Genomic DNA, 16,164 nt, shown 5'->3' with positions numbered 1-16,164 from the left:
CACATGGCTCACATTTCAAGCTTTTCTCTTATTGCACAATAGTTGCAAACATAATTTTTTAATTGACAGTCCCTGGATCTGGACCTATAGTGTCATATACTCTAGCTTCTAGATACATATAAAACTATAATCTGGCCCTGATGAGAGATGCATATACAAGGACTTCAAGCCCACCCAGCTCTTGAGGTGACCCAACGGAGACCTGTGCTCTGACTATGCTGAGAATTATTTAGAGCTTGGCTTTTATTGTCCTGGAAGTGCTGAGCTCCCACTGACTTCTGCAGGGGCCAGGGGTGCTCTGTGTTTCTGGAAATCAGGCCTGTAAGTGTGTGTCATTGTAAGCCCTCAAATCTAACTGTACGGAGGTGGGGTTTTAGTGTTTGCTGTCTCCGGGGGAGCCATCTGTGTGGTGGCTTTGATTATTTACACAGAAGCTGCCAAAAGTCTCCAGCATGACTCAGGTGTTTCCCGCTTCTGCTTGTGTTACGCACTGTGAACGTGTGTCGGGTTACATTTCCCCATTTGCTCCAGGACGGAAGGGGAGGGGGCAGCAGAGTGAGGCAACATCTCTTTCCTCATCTGTTTCCTGACATCTTCCAAATATAGTAGAGGCCCGGCGGAAACTGCTGTGGGATTCTGAGAAAAGGCTGCTGTGGGCCTGGCCAGCCAAACAAGGGGCACTCCCTGTTCCTTGCATCTTTTTGCAATTCTTGCTTGGTAATTTTTTATCACTTTTTTTTCCTCTCTCCGTCTCCACCTCCTAAAAATCAGCAAATTGGGATTGTATTTCTCTCTTCTTACCTAATAAAAAAATAAATCTTTAGCAACAGCCCAACACACCTATGAGCAACCAAGCCTATGATAACAGGTAGCCTGGCACCCACTATCAACCCTATAACAACAAACCGGGGCTAGCAACCCACTGCTCACAGACAACCCTACAGACCAGACCTCACAGAAAGGGGAGAAATTCCATAAGGATATAGAAACACCTGTCAGGAGCAGTGATTTTTAAAATCCCTCTAGGTTCCTTCTTAAACTGGATGCAAAAAAGGAATATTTATAGATATTTCAAAGTGAGAAAAGTGCCGATGTGACTCTAATATCTTTGTTTGTTCTGTAGCATCTCAGTCCTATAGGTGCTGATCTCTCTTCTATTGCCTCAGGTCTCTTTTGGGTTCTTATGGACGTGGTTTGCCTATCTTGACATCCCCAGAGCTTGTGATCTGTCTGCCTGTTTTAGACTGCCGCCCATCAGTGTCGTACCTGAGCCCCTTCCACATAAAATCAAAAGCAATAGTGAAGTGCCTGCTGGACTTCATGATGTCTCTGCTACTTCTCCCTTTTTGGGATCAAATCTCTGCTTGGGAGAGGGTGTTTGGGATTTTTTGGGTAGAGGTGTAGGGGAACAAGGGAGGCTGTCAGTGTGGTGAGTGTCGTTCCTGTGGTGACCAGGCTTTTTAAATGGGTTGGGTGAGGCCTGAAACTAGCTGGCAAGTTTACAAAAGAGCACTACAGTGTAGCTACTCTGATCTGGAGCCTGGGGTAACTTGGCACCCAGATCTGTGGGTTCTCGGTCACTAGATGAGCCTCTCCATGAGCTCTGCACAGCAGAATAAAAGCTTTCCCTCTCCTCTTCAGCAGCCCCCAACCCCTTGGGGAAACTGTCTCCCTGTCTCTGGCTGGGTGGGCCCTTAGCTGTTACACCTGAACCCCTGGAAGGGCTGGTACTGCAATGGAACCCTGATGTCTCCATGGCGATGCACCTGACGCATGAGATGGTGCTGGAGGTGTGTTGAATTTGCTAAGGAAGGAAGCAGCGGACCCACCATCACTCCTCCCAGGCATGTGGGGACGGTGTCCCCCTTGCACGGTTCCCCCTGTTTTGTACCTCTCCTGGGAGTCGCACTGAAAGGGGGAGCAGTGCCGTCTCCCCGCTGGAAACGTCCTAGTTTTTGGCCTATCGTTGGGATGGATTTGTTATCACTTGCAAGGGAATGTTCTGTTCTGTCTGGTGTCAAGTTTTTGTGGAAAGCCTTGACCTTTGTAATTGGATGGCATCACACAATTGTGCAACCTTTATCACTGAGAAAAATCCATGTGGATTTGTTTCTTTTGTTTTGCTTCAGCGTAGTGTTTACTACTGCAAATGTCACCCTGAACCTGTCAAAAGGCTGCTCTGGCTTCCTGTGTAAGTAAAGCCACCACAATATGTGGTATGGGTAGCACACCTAGTAAATATCCCTTTGACTCTCTCCTGCTGCCTGCTATGACTCATTACAGGTTTGTATACAAATCACTTGATCTTACTGTGTCTCAGTTAACCCAGCTGTAACTTGGTACAAGCGAACCGTTATTTAAAAAGCACAAGGGCCTCTTTTTATTTGGACTACGGAGGGTCAAATTAAAGATCTGTTACAGAGGCTGATTTAAGCAATAGATTACTGTACATGCCACAGTTAATTCTGCAATTTCATATTTGAGTTCCTTCAGAACTCTTGGGTGATACCATCTGGTCCTGGTGACTTATTTAGGCTAGTGCTCTAGCCAGTGGACTATATTTCCTCCCTTGCTAGAGGTAGACCCAGGTTTGTTGGGAAATGAACTAGTGGGTAATTAAGAGTAGGGGAAATTGTTTGTGATGTGGTCAGAAGGGATTTAGTTTTAAGTTGCAGGTATGTGTTTGTATGTATACGTCAGCAATCTGGAGGGTGCAGCTTTCATGTACTGGAGTTGTTTCCAGTTGGTACTGTATGAACACATGCATGTACACCCCGCTCCCCCTCCACCCCCATAGCCAGCCCCTGAGGCCTGCACATAGAAACAAAACCGAATCAGCAGTACCCGCAAGCTAAACATTTCTCTGTGTGTTAGGTTCTCACACAACATCAAAGGCTTATGGAAATAATGTCACCCCAGCTATGTGTCTTGTGAAATCAGCTCTACAATTTTTCCATTTCTCATCAAAACAGATGAGAAGTAAAAGGTACCACTGTTAGGAATTTTAGTCTGGAAGGGACCTCCAGGTCATCGAGTCCATTTTCCTACCCAAAATCTTTGTTAGAAAGGGCGAAAGTGGGAAATCCAGCTAACTTTTCTCTCTCTTCCTTCTCTGAAAAAAGAACTCTGTAACCTTTTTAACCCCCCCAAATGTTGGAAGGACTCAAAATGTACAGGGTTTAAGCCATGCATGGGTCTGGTGCTGGCCCAGGGTGAATTTCATCCTAAAGAAACTGGGGGGCTGGGAGGAAGTTACTCGTTGAATTCACTTTGCTGCAGGATATTTTTTTCCTGACCTAGCTTCACATTTCTGATGCAATCCTCCTCCTTTGTCATTTGTTTAGTATCCGTGGCGCTGAATAATTCCTTTACTTTATATCAGGAGAGGTTTGGGTTAACCTAAAGCTCCTGTGCAGAAGGGCCGCTGTGAGTATACCTGTCTGTCTTCCAGGTGGGAGTGCAGCCAAGCAAACGACCTGGGAAGGGGGACATCGTGTTCCGGCGCTGGCTTATTGGCCTGGCAGGATCCCTGCCAATGTGTCAAGCGTTGCACTGTTGAGGTAGGAGGACAAAACTTTTTTGTTTTTCCTAGGTGAGGTCTAATGAGCTAAGCACAGGACTGGGAGCCTGCGTTAGGAGGCCTAGATCTTACATAGTCTTTCTCCCAAGCAGGTAATGTGCTCTCAGGGCATGAGTTAAACTGCTGGCATTTCTGCTTTAAACACTGGGAAGCAAACCACGATCTGTCGGCTTGGTCCTGACAGATGAGCCTTTGCTCAATGGCTCAGAAGGAGGTAGAGGAAAATCCAGGATCGCTGCCAGCCTGGGGGAAGGGAGGGTGTTCCTGCCTGACCTCAAGCTGGGCTGTGGATAAAACCGGAGTGAAGGACTGCTTCTCGTGTGTATCGTGCAGCATTGGTGGAATCCAAGTCTTTGTCCTTCTCTTATTGAGGGCCAGCCCGGTGAACCCTGCCAGGACAGCCTGAGGCAAAACATTCCAAAGATTAATCCTCCTTGCAGGGAAGAAAGGAATTGTGATTATACACAAAAGCTCTGCTCCAACTGATCAGAGCAACTGTTTGCACAGCCTGGTCCCCTGTCACGGAGTGGGGTGGGGAAGGGATAGCCAGGACTGGATGCTGTAGGAAAGAGTGTAAAGCCCACATTGCAGCTCTGAGTGGTGAAGGGAAAGACTATGGATTACCTGCTGCTTTTAGGTCTACCAGACCCAGTCCAGCAGGTTTGACAGCGATAACTCCAGGAGGCTGCCAGAGTTTCAGGACGCACAGCTGTGGCTGGACTAGAGAAGGAGAGGGCTGAAGGGCACTTGCAGGCTCTCAGAAATACCCAGTTCCAGATTTTTGTTGTTGTTAAAGATGAAATTCTCCAGTCCCGCACAGCCCCAGGGGCGGGAAATCCAGCCTTATGTACTGTCGTGTGAAACGCACTCACCATGCTGGGGGCAGCAAACAGCACTACAGTGCAGCTACTCTGGTCTGGAGCCTGGGGTAATTTGGCACCCAGATCTATGGGTTCTCGGTCACTAGATTGACATGAGCCCAGATCCATAGAGTCCTGTGCGGATACAAGGTTCATATCCGCATCTGAGCTGCAAACATGGTCTGCGGGTATCTGTGGACCTAAAGCAGATATCCGCAGATTTGCAGGGCTCTACAGGTCTAGTGCCTCTAGCTTGGCCTGCATCCAGTTATCCCCTCTGCACTGACGGGGAGTCAGTCTTGGACAAGGAAATCTAAAGACAACAAACTCCAAGGAGGTTTAAATAACTAACTTCAAGTGTGTGACACAGACCAACAAAAGGCAGGATGTTGCAAGTGAAGGGCTGATGGCTTGTCTTTAGGGAACTCCACTCACTGGCCACATCCGGTGGAGACGCACATGGTGGTGACGTAAATCAATACCTCAATAAATGGGCATTAGCGAATGTCAATCACACACTGGGGGCAAAGGGCAGGGCAGTTGTAGGAAAAGTGGGAGTATATACGATGATGTGGAACAAAGTGAAGCCCTGGTATTTTGTAACCAGTCGAACAGATACGGTAAAGGGCCAAGTTATCCCAAGGCTGTGGGGTTTTATACCAGACGTTCATGCCAGTTAAAGGCAGTCCATTGGGAGCCTTGGGGACTGAAGCTGTAGTAGAGACCACAGCAGTGCCAGCTTTCTCCCCCTTCATAGGAGAGATTTTCCCTAGGGGTGACAGGAGAGTTTGATTTCTCAGGCTCTCTTATTTGCAGGCGCCTCTGGCTGGACTGCCGACAAGGACACTGATTTGTGTCTCACAGAGTGCGAGACACCTCAGTCAGGTAGGGACTGAGACCACCAGGTGGATATGAGTGGGTGATAATCTTTGTCATTACCAATCAGGAAGGGCTCTGTACTGTGACCTGCCTGTGAGGCTCTCTGCCTGACACTCGCCCTCAAAACAGTGCAGGTTGTTTACTGTCCAGATTTCTTTTTCCCCATGACAGGTCAGCAATGGACCCTAGCCTGTCCTCTGATCTCTCAATAGCTTGTTTTGGAAGCAGCCTTTCTTACAGAATCTGATCCAGATATTTTCACAGAAAGGTCATCTTTGTCTTCCCAGTGCTGCAGGGTATTTCTCTTTGCTGTCATTAAACCAATAGGAATCCACCTCCAGGAAATCTGGCAGAGATCGAGCTCTGTTATTGGCTGAATTGCCGATGTGTCCTCTCTCAAGTTAGAGAGGTAGTGTGGCCTGCTGCTCTGAACTTGTGCCCCAGCATGACCACTGGCTCACCCAGGGGCCTGGGCCCGCACCCAGAGGCAGTCTTTTCCAGTTTGAGGCCTCTGCTCTTAGGTGCCTCTCTAGGTACTTATGGGGCATCCAAATGCATGGTAAACACTAATGGATATTATCCTCACTCGCCCCTGTGAGGAACGGCTGGGCTGTTCTCCCCACTGTACAGAGGGGAAACTGAGGCCCAGAGAGACTAAGTAACTTGCCCAAGGTCACAGAGGAAGTCTGTGAGTAAGCCAGGAATTGAATTGGTGTCTCCTGAGTCCCAGTCCAGGCAACTGTAAAACCCCCGGCAGATGCAAAGCTGTTGTGTCCGGGACTTTTACTCTCTCATGACTGCAGGAGCCCAAGGGTAGGGGGCATGGTGTAGCACTTCTACCATGGCCCAGAGGGACTCTTGCAATCAGGGTGGAAATTACCAGCCCGAGTGGCTAATCTGACCTGTGCTGCAGGCTGAGGTGACACCTGCCAGGCCCAGGATAGGGTTCCCACCAGCTACACTCCCCATCAGTCCCTGTGCCCACCTCAGATTGGTGCAGGAATTAACTCTCCTCCCCTGGGCCTTATACTGAGACATAGTTACTCCAGCTGGAGATGTGGGTGCTTTGAACATCTGAAAACCAGACACTCAGTGTCTCAGGCTGATGAATAAAGCAGCTCATCTGAGCTGGGCATTCAGAATTAGTGGATGCTTTTGGAAATGTTGGCCTCAGTCCTTCTTCGCCTCCATTTCACCCCCCTGTTAAGTGGGAATGATAAACCTTCTCCATTGCACAGAGGTGTGGCCAAGATTCATTAGCTAACGTCTGTGCAGCATGCCATGTATTTCTGTCCCCTGCACTGGCAAGGGCATGGTCCCAAGGACTGTCCGGATGGGTCTTTCCCTTCTCTAGTCCTGTGATCCCAACTGGCATTGGAGAACATAGGTGCTACCTGAAATGATCACCTTGAAGGAGGGGAAGATGCAACACGCCAAGCCCAGGAAATGCAAGCAGCTGGCTGCATTGTGAAAGAGGCACACCTGTATATTAGCTTGGCTGCACTCCAGTCTCTCGGTCAGGGATGCTAATGCAACCAGCACTACATGGTGCTGGGAAAGACTGTTGGGAGAACATCCTGGCCGGGAGGAGATGGAGCATTCCTGTGGAGTTGTGAGCGATGGAACTGAGTGCAGGAGGAAGGTGCATGAGGTGACATCTCCAGCCTCAATTAAGGCAGTCAAGGTTAAGGCTTTGCTCCCATTGGGGAAGAAGCCAAGCAGCATTTTTATGTGACTGGGAAACCTCTCTGTGGATGAAGGTTGCCCCTCACCCTCAAAGGATGGTGATTCAGAAGGCCATTGTGGAGTGAGGTTTGGAGGCCTATGTGGAGTGTAATCTCTTAAAGACCTGATCCTGCAGCAGAATTCTACATGCAGAGAGCTCCCATTTACATATGGGCCCTTTTCTTGCATAAGCCCGGCAGGATCGGACCCTTTATGGATTATACTGTAGAAGCTCCTTCAGATTCATTGGGCTGGCTTCAGAATGCCCTGCACTGATTCTGTACTCTGTGCGGCTATCCTGGGGAGAGCAGTGCTAAGCGAGGCTTGAAGGAAGTCTAGGTCAGTGGACAGCAAGGCACAGAGCCATGGACAGCAAGTCAGAACTGAACAGAAACATGCTGAGGCACTCTATATTCTTTTACACACACGTTGTCGTCCTGTGTGCCAGTGCAAACATGCAGCTACTAGCTTGTTTCCGCTGAAATCTGCCGTGGCTAACTGTTTTGCTAAAAGAAAAGGAGGACTTGTGGCACCTTAGAGACTGACCAATTTATCTGAGCATGAGCTTTCGTGAGCTACAGCTCACTTCATCGGATGCATACTGTGGAAAATACAGAAGATGTTTTTATACACACAAACCATGAAAAAATGGGTGTTTATCACTACAAAAGGTTTTCTCTCCCCCCACCCCACTCTCCTGCTGGTAATAGCTTATCTAAAGTGATCACTCTCCTTACAAATACATCTTCTGTATTTTCCACAGTATGCATCCGATGAAGTGAGCTATAGCTCACGAAAGCTTATGCTCAAATAAATTGGTTAGTCTCTAAGGTGCCACAAGTCCTCCTTTTCTTTTTGCGAATACAGACTAACACGGCTGCTACTCTGAAACCTGTTTTGCTTAATGAAATTTAACTAGTAGAGCCTGCCATGACTTTACCATTCTCCTCACTAGTCAAAAGTAGGGCCTTGAAGTAGGTCACTGGGATTAGTAAGAAGCAAATTGCACCATCCTTTACTACACACTCTCTTGGCAAAATTCTGCAGATTGAGCAAAGCTATTCTGCAGTATTTTTTGCAGGAACAGGTGTGTATCTTGCTTAATAGCTCTTTATTGCTGCATAGCTGTCTACATTGTACCATCATCAGCAAAATATGGTTTGAGGTGGACTTAAAGAGAAAGGCTTTTACTGTCATGATGTCATCTAGGATCCTTGTGAGCTACTTGCTGTTCTGCTTCATTGATTTTTTTTAAATATTCAGCCTGGTTCTTTCCCTACAATGAGTTGGAAGAAATACTTGTAGAGTCAGAACTTCCAGTGTTGTTCAAATAGACATGGACCCTAAGCAGAAAGTTTGAATGGCTTTATTTACCCACAGGTCTCCTTATGAGTGTTTGTTATGTAGGCAAAAGCATCTTCCCCTTTCAGTACTGCCACATTTTCCTAGCTTTACTTCTGAGATTCATCCTCTTGCACCACATTGGCCTTCACACAGCTCTTGGAAGGTCACATATGTGTATTGCACAGGCAGGACCGGCTCTAGGCACCAGCAAAACAAGCATGTCCTTGGGGCGGCACAATTCCAGGGGTGGCATACTGGCCACCCTTTTCTTTTTGCTTGGGGTGGCAAGAAACTTAGAGCCGGCCCTGTGCACAGCGGCAAATGCACATTCACCTAGAGAGATTTGGTCCCCCATGTACTAAATTGTCAGGAACAGCTGCATTGATTCTTAGCCAAGGAAGTGGGTTTTGTGTTTTGGATGTTGCCATCCCAGGGAAGGAGGTGCCATCCCTTATATTTATTGCAGACACCTTCAAAATACCAAAGGTAACTTGACCCAAGAGCTAAAGTGCAAATTGTTAACCCTTTCAGTCTAGAGCTGACCCCAAGCAGAGTTGTTGCAGTGTATTTATGCTGGTTGACCTGGCTGGGGAGTGGTTCATGGCTGGAGTTTCGTCAACAGTCTTAGAAGTCTCTTCTTCCCTTGATATGCACGTCCAGCTTGTGTCTGCCCAGCTCAGCAGTCAGCGAACTCTGAATCCTGAGATACCAGCTAAGAAAGAGCTCTTGTGTTAGAGCTGAAGACCTGGAACATTGACGGGAAAGATGAATTGTCATCAAAGGTTCTGTTACAGCATGAAACCTCCTGACATCTGTGATCTGCACTTCATATCTGCAGGGGATGCTGGAACGTGATACCCCCGGAGAACTCTGAAACCTTCATGATCAAAAGCCAGTCACAGGGGAGACTGCTCACAGGGGGATGGGGGAAAGAGATTGACAGCAACAACTGGAATCACAGTGTCACATGCAACATAGAGCGTAGGAATAAGGGCGTTACGAACTCAAAGCTTGGCTCCCATTCAAGGCCCACAAAACTGGGTGAGCCTGAGCTGTGTTATGGAATAACCCCAGGCGTGTGTGGTTTCAAGACAGATCGCATCAGCCCTGAGTTTAGACTGTAAACTCTTCAGAGCAGAGTTTTATGAGTTTGCCCAGTACCTAGCATGAAGGGGCCCTGTGGGCACTCCTGTGTAAACATTAAATCATCCCGCAAAGGCATCTGCCTGTGAGGCTGTGAAGGTCCCTTTGCAGAATCGGGACCATGGTCAAGAGCTGTGACTTGGTGAAATGTGGTTGTTTCTAACATGGCCAATGGGTCTCATGTGCCCCTCTCACATATCCCTCTTTTCTCCCCTTACACAGTCCTTTTCCAGCATTGAGTCTCTGATCATTTCCACTGGCCTGGCTGCTGTTTCCAACCCGTTTTTGGCATAACGTCTTGAAATTGTTCTGAGAGGTAATGCTAAGGGCCGGATCCTGAGAGGTGCAGAGCATCTGCAGCTCGCCTGGCCAGCAGGGGGAGCTGCAGGCAGGTGGCAGCCTCGGGGTTGGCTCCATGGGAGCCGTAGGCCATGTCCACACTACGGTCGTTGAGGCAGTGTAGCTACAGCACTGCGACCCCATGCAGTGATGGAAGGGGGTTTTCCGTTGGTGTAGGAACCCCACCTCCCCTAGCAACGGTCGCTAGGTTGATGGAACCTTGTTGGCCTGGGTGGGATTCCCCCGGGGATGAGGCCTGAGTGTTCTCTGGTTGGAGCCTGACTTATTTAACAGCCTCCTCGCTTGCCTCGCCCATCAGCCAGCCTCTAGGAGAGGGTGTTAGACTGAGCCTGCCTTTCTGCTCTCCTCGGCGTTGTTTGGCTGCTCGGTCTCTTAGCAGCCGGAGAAATAGGAACTTCAGGTTCCTCTGCTTCCAGCTCACGCAACTGGGATAGTACCAATGGGCCCAGGCCAGAAGTGCTCACTCAGGCAAAACTCCTGTTGTGTCCAGTCATGCTCCTTGACTTCCGTGGGAGTGCGGGAGTGCTGGTTGAGTCAGGAGTTCAGGCCTGGGCCCTGTAATACCTGGCACTCTTACTGCGGCTTGGCATGGCACTTCTGCTCCAGCCCAGAGCACAATAGTAGCAATCCACCCCCCAGGGCCTCTGTGAGACAGGGACGTTGTAGGGTTGTTTTGCCTTCCTTGGGCCTGGTAAGCTAAGACGCAGGTTAAGCTAGTTCCCTGAGATCACAAGGAGTCAGCAGCAGGACTCGGAGCTCCTGCCAGTGGGGTTTGTGTCTGATCAGTGGAACCTGCCCCCCGCTAACGTTTACTTCCTAAAGCGGAGGTGTTTACCCATCTGGCTCAGCCCAGCTGCCTGGAGGTCCGAGAGGCCGAAGGAGCTCTTCCCACCCTGGCCAACTCCGTCATACGTCTATAAGTGCTGTGACTGGGACAGAGACCTTTCTGGATTTTCAGCAAGCAGGGAGTTACCACCCTGTTCAGGTGCCTTAGGCATGCGGGGGATAAGAGCCTTTGAGAACACGCAGCGCTTTCCAGGCAGCTGTTCTCGGGCTGGGAGTTATCTGTTCTTGTGTCCAACGCCCTTTACCGCCTCAAGAATAAACCCCTGAGGAGGAGAATGTGCTGATGAAAGAGAGGTGCTTTCGTTGCTGATCCGCACTGCTGTTTTGCGCCAGCGATGGAAGCCCTGTGCCCCGATTCTTGCAGCCTTGTTGTAACTCTTGTGGGAGCCTAGCGTAAGGGGCCTTCTCGAAGCTACTTGCTAGAGGTTTCAGAGTCAAAGCAGCACAGGCTACAGGTTTCATAGGGTCCCAAACTCCCAGTTACCATGGAAAGTCAATGGGAGTTAAGTGCCTAACTCCTTTAGCCCTCTTTAAAACCCCAAGCCCCTGTGCTTCTTACCGAAGCAGGTCATGAACACCGTTGGGCTCTTACCTGGTTGTTTTCATCTGCAAGTCTTGAAGCGCTTTTAAACATGAAATGTTTCTCCTCTCCTTGTGCACGTGGTCCAGGGAGCTCTGGGGAATGTCACTGATCCATGCTGACATCCTGTTTCCTTTATAAGGGACTGGGGGCTGCCATGGGAGGACACATCTGTCCCCAGAGTCGGTGCATAGCTTGTTTTGATCATGCTAGATTGCCAGGTGCTCATGCTCACTGGCAGCTAAGGTGGCTGTCCATGCCAGAGGATGGTAGGAATCATATGTGGCCCTCAGGGAGTGCATTCATATTTGTGCCAACAACAGGAAGGATTAGAAGGGAAACAGAGCTACAGAAAGTGAGGGTTAGATGAGGGGGAACAGAGATGCAGAGAGCTAGATTTGCTGCTGATCTCACTGGAGTTGTGCCTGCTTATAACAGTGATGAATTTGGCCTAGAAAGTATAAATGAATTCCACAAGGCTACACAAGAAGTCAGTAGCAGAGGCAAGAGCATAGGCGTTCCTGGTCCCTATCCCATGCTCAGTCCATCAGACCATGTTCATGTACAATCAGCACATTAAAAGTTGGCTGCAGTCCACAAACAGCAGGCAGAAGCTTCCACCCTTCCTGTTCCTGGCCTTACGGGTCTATACTGTGCAGCTCCTGGGTGGCAGGACGCCTGTTCCTCTGTGTGTGTCACACCCTGAGCAGGATCTTAGTACATGGAGTAACCAAGAATTAGCCCAGAGCAGTATTTTGTGGCTGAGCTGTAACCCTCTGAAAAGAGAGGATGATGGTGGAAATGCTGACGGCTTTTTGGTATAAGTGCACAAAACAGCACTGCTCTCATTTTCCAGTTTGGTTTCTATGGTTCCTGTGTGCGATGCGTAAGTGAGACCACATTTTCCTAGGTTACAGGATCTGCTGTGACTGGAGTGAAAAGTGACTGAGTTAGCACTTTCCCTTCAGAAGGGAACTTGGCACCTTTCTGGGGAACTTCATAAAGGGTTATGTGGCCCTGCCGCAACTGCAGTATCTCTGGCCAGCTTCCTCTTTGATGTGGACTCCCAGGTATCCGAGAACCTGGAGGCCCAAAGGATTCCTCTGTGAGTGCAGTGCTTCTGTGTTCCTTTCTGGCAGGAGATACTCAGCCATGCCAGCAGAGGGGATGAACTAGGCGTTAGGGCATGGCCTGGCACGTGGGAGAATTGGGGTTCAAATCCCACCTGATTATTGTGCGTACTGGGGTAGCACCTAGGTGTTGTACAAACACAGGACAAAAAGACCTCCCTGCCCCAGGGAGCATCTCTGCCACAGACGCTCTATGTGACCGTAGGTCTCCGTCTGTGCCGATAATGCTTCCTAACCTCTCGTGAGTGATGTGAGGACAAATTGAGTGAGGATAGTGAGGTGCTCAGGTGCTACAGAGGTGGAAAAGACCAATAAGTACCTCGAGAGAAACTACGTTCCCTAACAGCTCCAGCCCCGTTCTACAGGGATGCTGGGTATAGCCCATTTTGACCCATTGTCCCATATTTTAGTAGTGAAATTGTTTAGTGTCTCCTGTCGCTGTTGGGCACAGGCCTCTGAGCTCTTTCCAGTTGCTGTGTTCTTTGGCAGATTGATCTGTGTAAGACGTGCTGGCTCATCTCACGCACATGTGCTCACTATCCTAAAAAGATGCTAATCAGTATGGCATATAAGGCAATTGCGTCTCCCGTACAGAGCATGCCCACAGCAAGCTGTGCCTCACGTTACCAGGGCTCTTTCATTAAATACGCAGAGGCTAGGGATTCTGGCAGGCTTCTTGGATGGGTGCCCTTACTCACAAGTGCCATTAGCTTTGATAAGCAGCAGGATTGAACTCCTGTGTTCCCCCAGCATCCAGGCCCACATATGCCCCAACATTCCTGTTAGGCCTGGGAAGGCCTCGCTGGGGGACAGGCTCAACTTCTTTTGCTCCAAGCTCAGGGTGTGGATGGGATTTTTACAGGACGTTGCATCCATGTTTTAATGAAATCTTCTTCTCTGCTCCAGCACAACAGACATTTTCCCCACCTTGGTGTCCCTGGCAAAGGCAAGCCTCCCTCCCAACAGGCGCTTCGATGGTTCAGACGTGTCTGAGATTCTCTTTGGGCAGTCGTACCAAGGGCACAAGGTATGTAGTGGACTCTCTTCAAGGTTCAGCTGCAGGGGGAATTACAGACACCACCTCAGTGAGGGTTAGTTGTTAGGCCTTGTGCATGCGAGCATTACCATCGGGGCCGTCACGGTGGGAATGCTGCTGTGGACAGCTTGGCACCACTTTAACCACTGTGTCATCTAGTCATGCGGTGGTACAATGGTGGGAAATTCTACTGTGGACCCAGCTTCCGTAGGGGTGTGGTTTGATTGGTGGGGGGGGGCAGTGGAGTGCAGAGGGCTAGTTAGCATAATGAATCTACTGTTCATTCCCTATCTCCCAGACTCCCATCCCAGCTCATTTTGAGGTCTTATGTAAATTGGCTCTGACTGGCCTCAGGTCTGACATCACATGACAGGACTCCATATTACCAACTGCCCAGCATTACTTGGCATCATTCAAGAGAGATCTGAAGCTGAGCTAGCCTGGAATCTGAGCTGCCTCTTCACTCAAGACAGGGTGGTCTCTTCAGGGCACTGTGGAGATTGCCGGGAACTGGTGGAAGGGTTGAAGAAGAATCTGCGATGGCTTGATTTTATTTGTAGTACACAATAGTAGCACCGAGAAGTCTCAGCTGAGATTCCAGGCATGATACAGACATACAATGAGATACAGTGCCTGCCCCCAAGAGTTTATCATGTAAGTAGACAAGATAGACCAGCATAGGAGGGGATGGTGGACTTGTTTGAAGTCACACAGCGCATCAGTGGACAAGCCAGAAATAGAACCCAGGTCTCCTGGCTACCCACTGGACCACACTCCATTAGCAGCAAGATGGCAGTTACAAATTAACCTTACCAAATTTGGAACTGCACATTTCTGTGGGCTCCTTTAGCATTTCCCAGCTTGGCCAGAATGTCACAGACTGGATTTCATGGCAGAGGTGGGGTGGGGCAGGGCAGGGCAGGACAGAAAATATTTTTTTAAAAGAGTAGTTAAAACTTGATTTGTACACTGAGCAGTTTGGTTAGGGGGGGTGTGTGGCCCATCAATGTGGCATTACGGGCTAAAGTGCAGAACTTGGCCCTTGCCCCATTCCTTTTTTGCTTTGCAGTTGACCTTTCAGATCTTTCTCCCTGTGCATTTCATGGCTGAGATGCAGTGATAAGAATGCCATCCCATGTGATATTTGGGTCGCTGTAGCACTAGAATTAGAGATAAACAAAGATCCCAGGCACTTGAAGCCAGTAGCGTGAGTCTGTCTTGATTTGACAAACAGGGTCACGATTAAGCTCCTATTCGTTCTGAGTCCTGGCTTGCGCAATATGTCCATTATCAGTTTGTAAGTAGGGCAGCCAGTCCCGTATTCTGCAGCTTTCAGTCCACATGACAATAGGACCTTCTCACAGCTCCCTAATGCATGAGAAATGCAGTTAGCAGGACAGCCATTACACGGACACATTTTCTGAGTGTTACACAAGATTTTGGCTGCAGGACTCCAGTGGGCTTTAATGAGCATCCCACAACTAAAGTCTTGCTCTTTGCTTTGAAAGTCTGCCCTGCTGGGAGCTTCTCAATCTGGCTCCCGGTAGGGATTTTGGATTTGCTCTCCAAGTCCATTGCGTATTTGGAATTTAATATTTTTTATGGAACCCTTTGTTGACTCCTAAGATAAACAACGGAGGTTGGGGAGATATGGCGAAAGCCCATTTGGCTGTATGAGTTTTGATAGACCTAATTATAATGAGTTTATAGTGATGGGCCACTGTGAAATGCTACAATTAGCAGAGCATGTCCAGTACTTAAGCAATAGTCAGGGAATTAACCATCTCGAGTGGTTATTTGCCCAGCAGTGGCTGAAAGCCTGCAGGCAGTTCCAGAGAAATATAATAGCCATGATAGATGAGCATGGGCTTGGGAATTTCCAAAAGTGTGGGGAGAGGAAACTGAAGGGGGCGTAAGAGGCTGCGGACGGGTCACAAAGAGGAAATGATAGACAGGCAGTCCATAGTGGGTCGGGGAAGCAGAGACTGCAGGGCAATAGAAAATGCAGTGCGGCTCAGGGTAGCCGTGCTACAGGACAATAGAGAACGCAGTGCTCGGGACTGCAGGGTAATAGAGAGTGTGATGCTGGCTTGGGGGTAATACAGAGCACCGTGCTGGATTGGGGCAGCAGCACTGGGGCTGCAGGCTACGAGGCAGTGCTACAGAGAACTGCCCGGGAATGTTGCTACCCAAAGGAATAAGTTACATTTTGACCTTAAACCCTAGATTGTCATAATAGCAACAAATATTGAAAGATTGCATTGGGTACTAATTTAGTTTGACTGTTGTCTCCTGTTTACCGCCTGTCTGATGTGCGCTGTCTGTGGTTACTCACTGATTAATATCACACTCCTGCCTCAAACCACTTGCGTTCCTGAGAAAGCCTCCGGTCTCCTAGCATTTCAGGATAGGAAATTGGGATGGGATGGGAAACTGTTGTGTTTCCGGCTCCTTTCCCTGCCTGTACAGGGTTGGCCCCATGCTGCATTTTGCTAGTGTTTTGTCCTGCCCTGTTCTAAATATCCCCACGGAGATGGTAACACGGAAGGCCTTGGCTTTGTGGCCTTTCAAATGATCAGCTTGTGTCTTTTGAGCACTCCCTTAAAGGTGAGCGGGTTTTGTAATTCTCCCTGGAGGTACATAGGGGATGAATTAACCCTGTCAGGGCCAGACCCTCCCGG

At 49.0% G+C, this 16,164-nt stretch overlaps 1 protein-coding gene across 5 annotated transcripts in view; it reads left to right on the top strand.

The window, feature by feature from the left end:
* ARSG (arylsulfatase G) overlaps window positions 1–16,164 on the top strand; it is an 83,783-nt gene that overhangs the window by 58,204 nt on the left and 9,415 nt on the right. For all 5 annotated transcript variants that reach the window (XM_077833878.1, XM_077833877.1, XM_077833879.1 and 2 more), the window contains exons 9-10: window positions 3,452–3,560; window positions 13,354–13,474. In XM_077833878.1, the coding sequence (XP_077690004.1) occupies window positions 3,452–3,560; window positions 13,354–13,474 (230 nt within the window). The remainder of the gene's footprint in view (window positions 1–3,451; window positions 3,561–13,353; window positions 13,475–16,164) is intronic.

Source organism: Eretmochelys imbricata, chromosome 14 (genome assembly GCF_965152235.1).
Source record: "Eretmochelys imbricata isolate rEreImb1 chromosome 14, rEreImb1.hap1, whole genome shotgun sequence".
Classification (NCBI taxonomy): Eukaryota; Metazoa; Chordata; order Testudines; family Cheloniidae; genus Eretmochelys; species Eretmochelys imbricata.
This window is presented reverse-complemented; position numbering and strand designations above follow the sequence as displayed.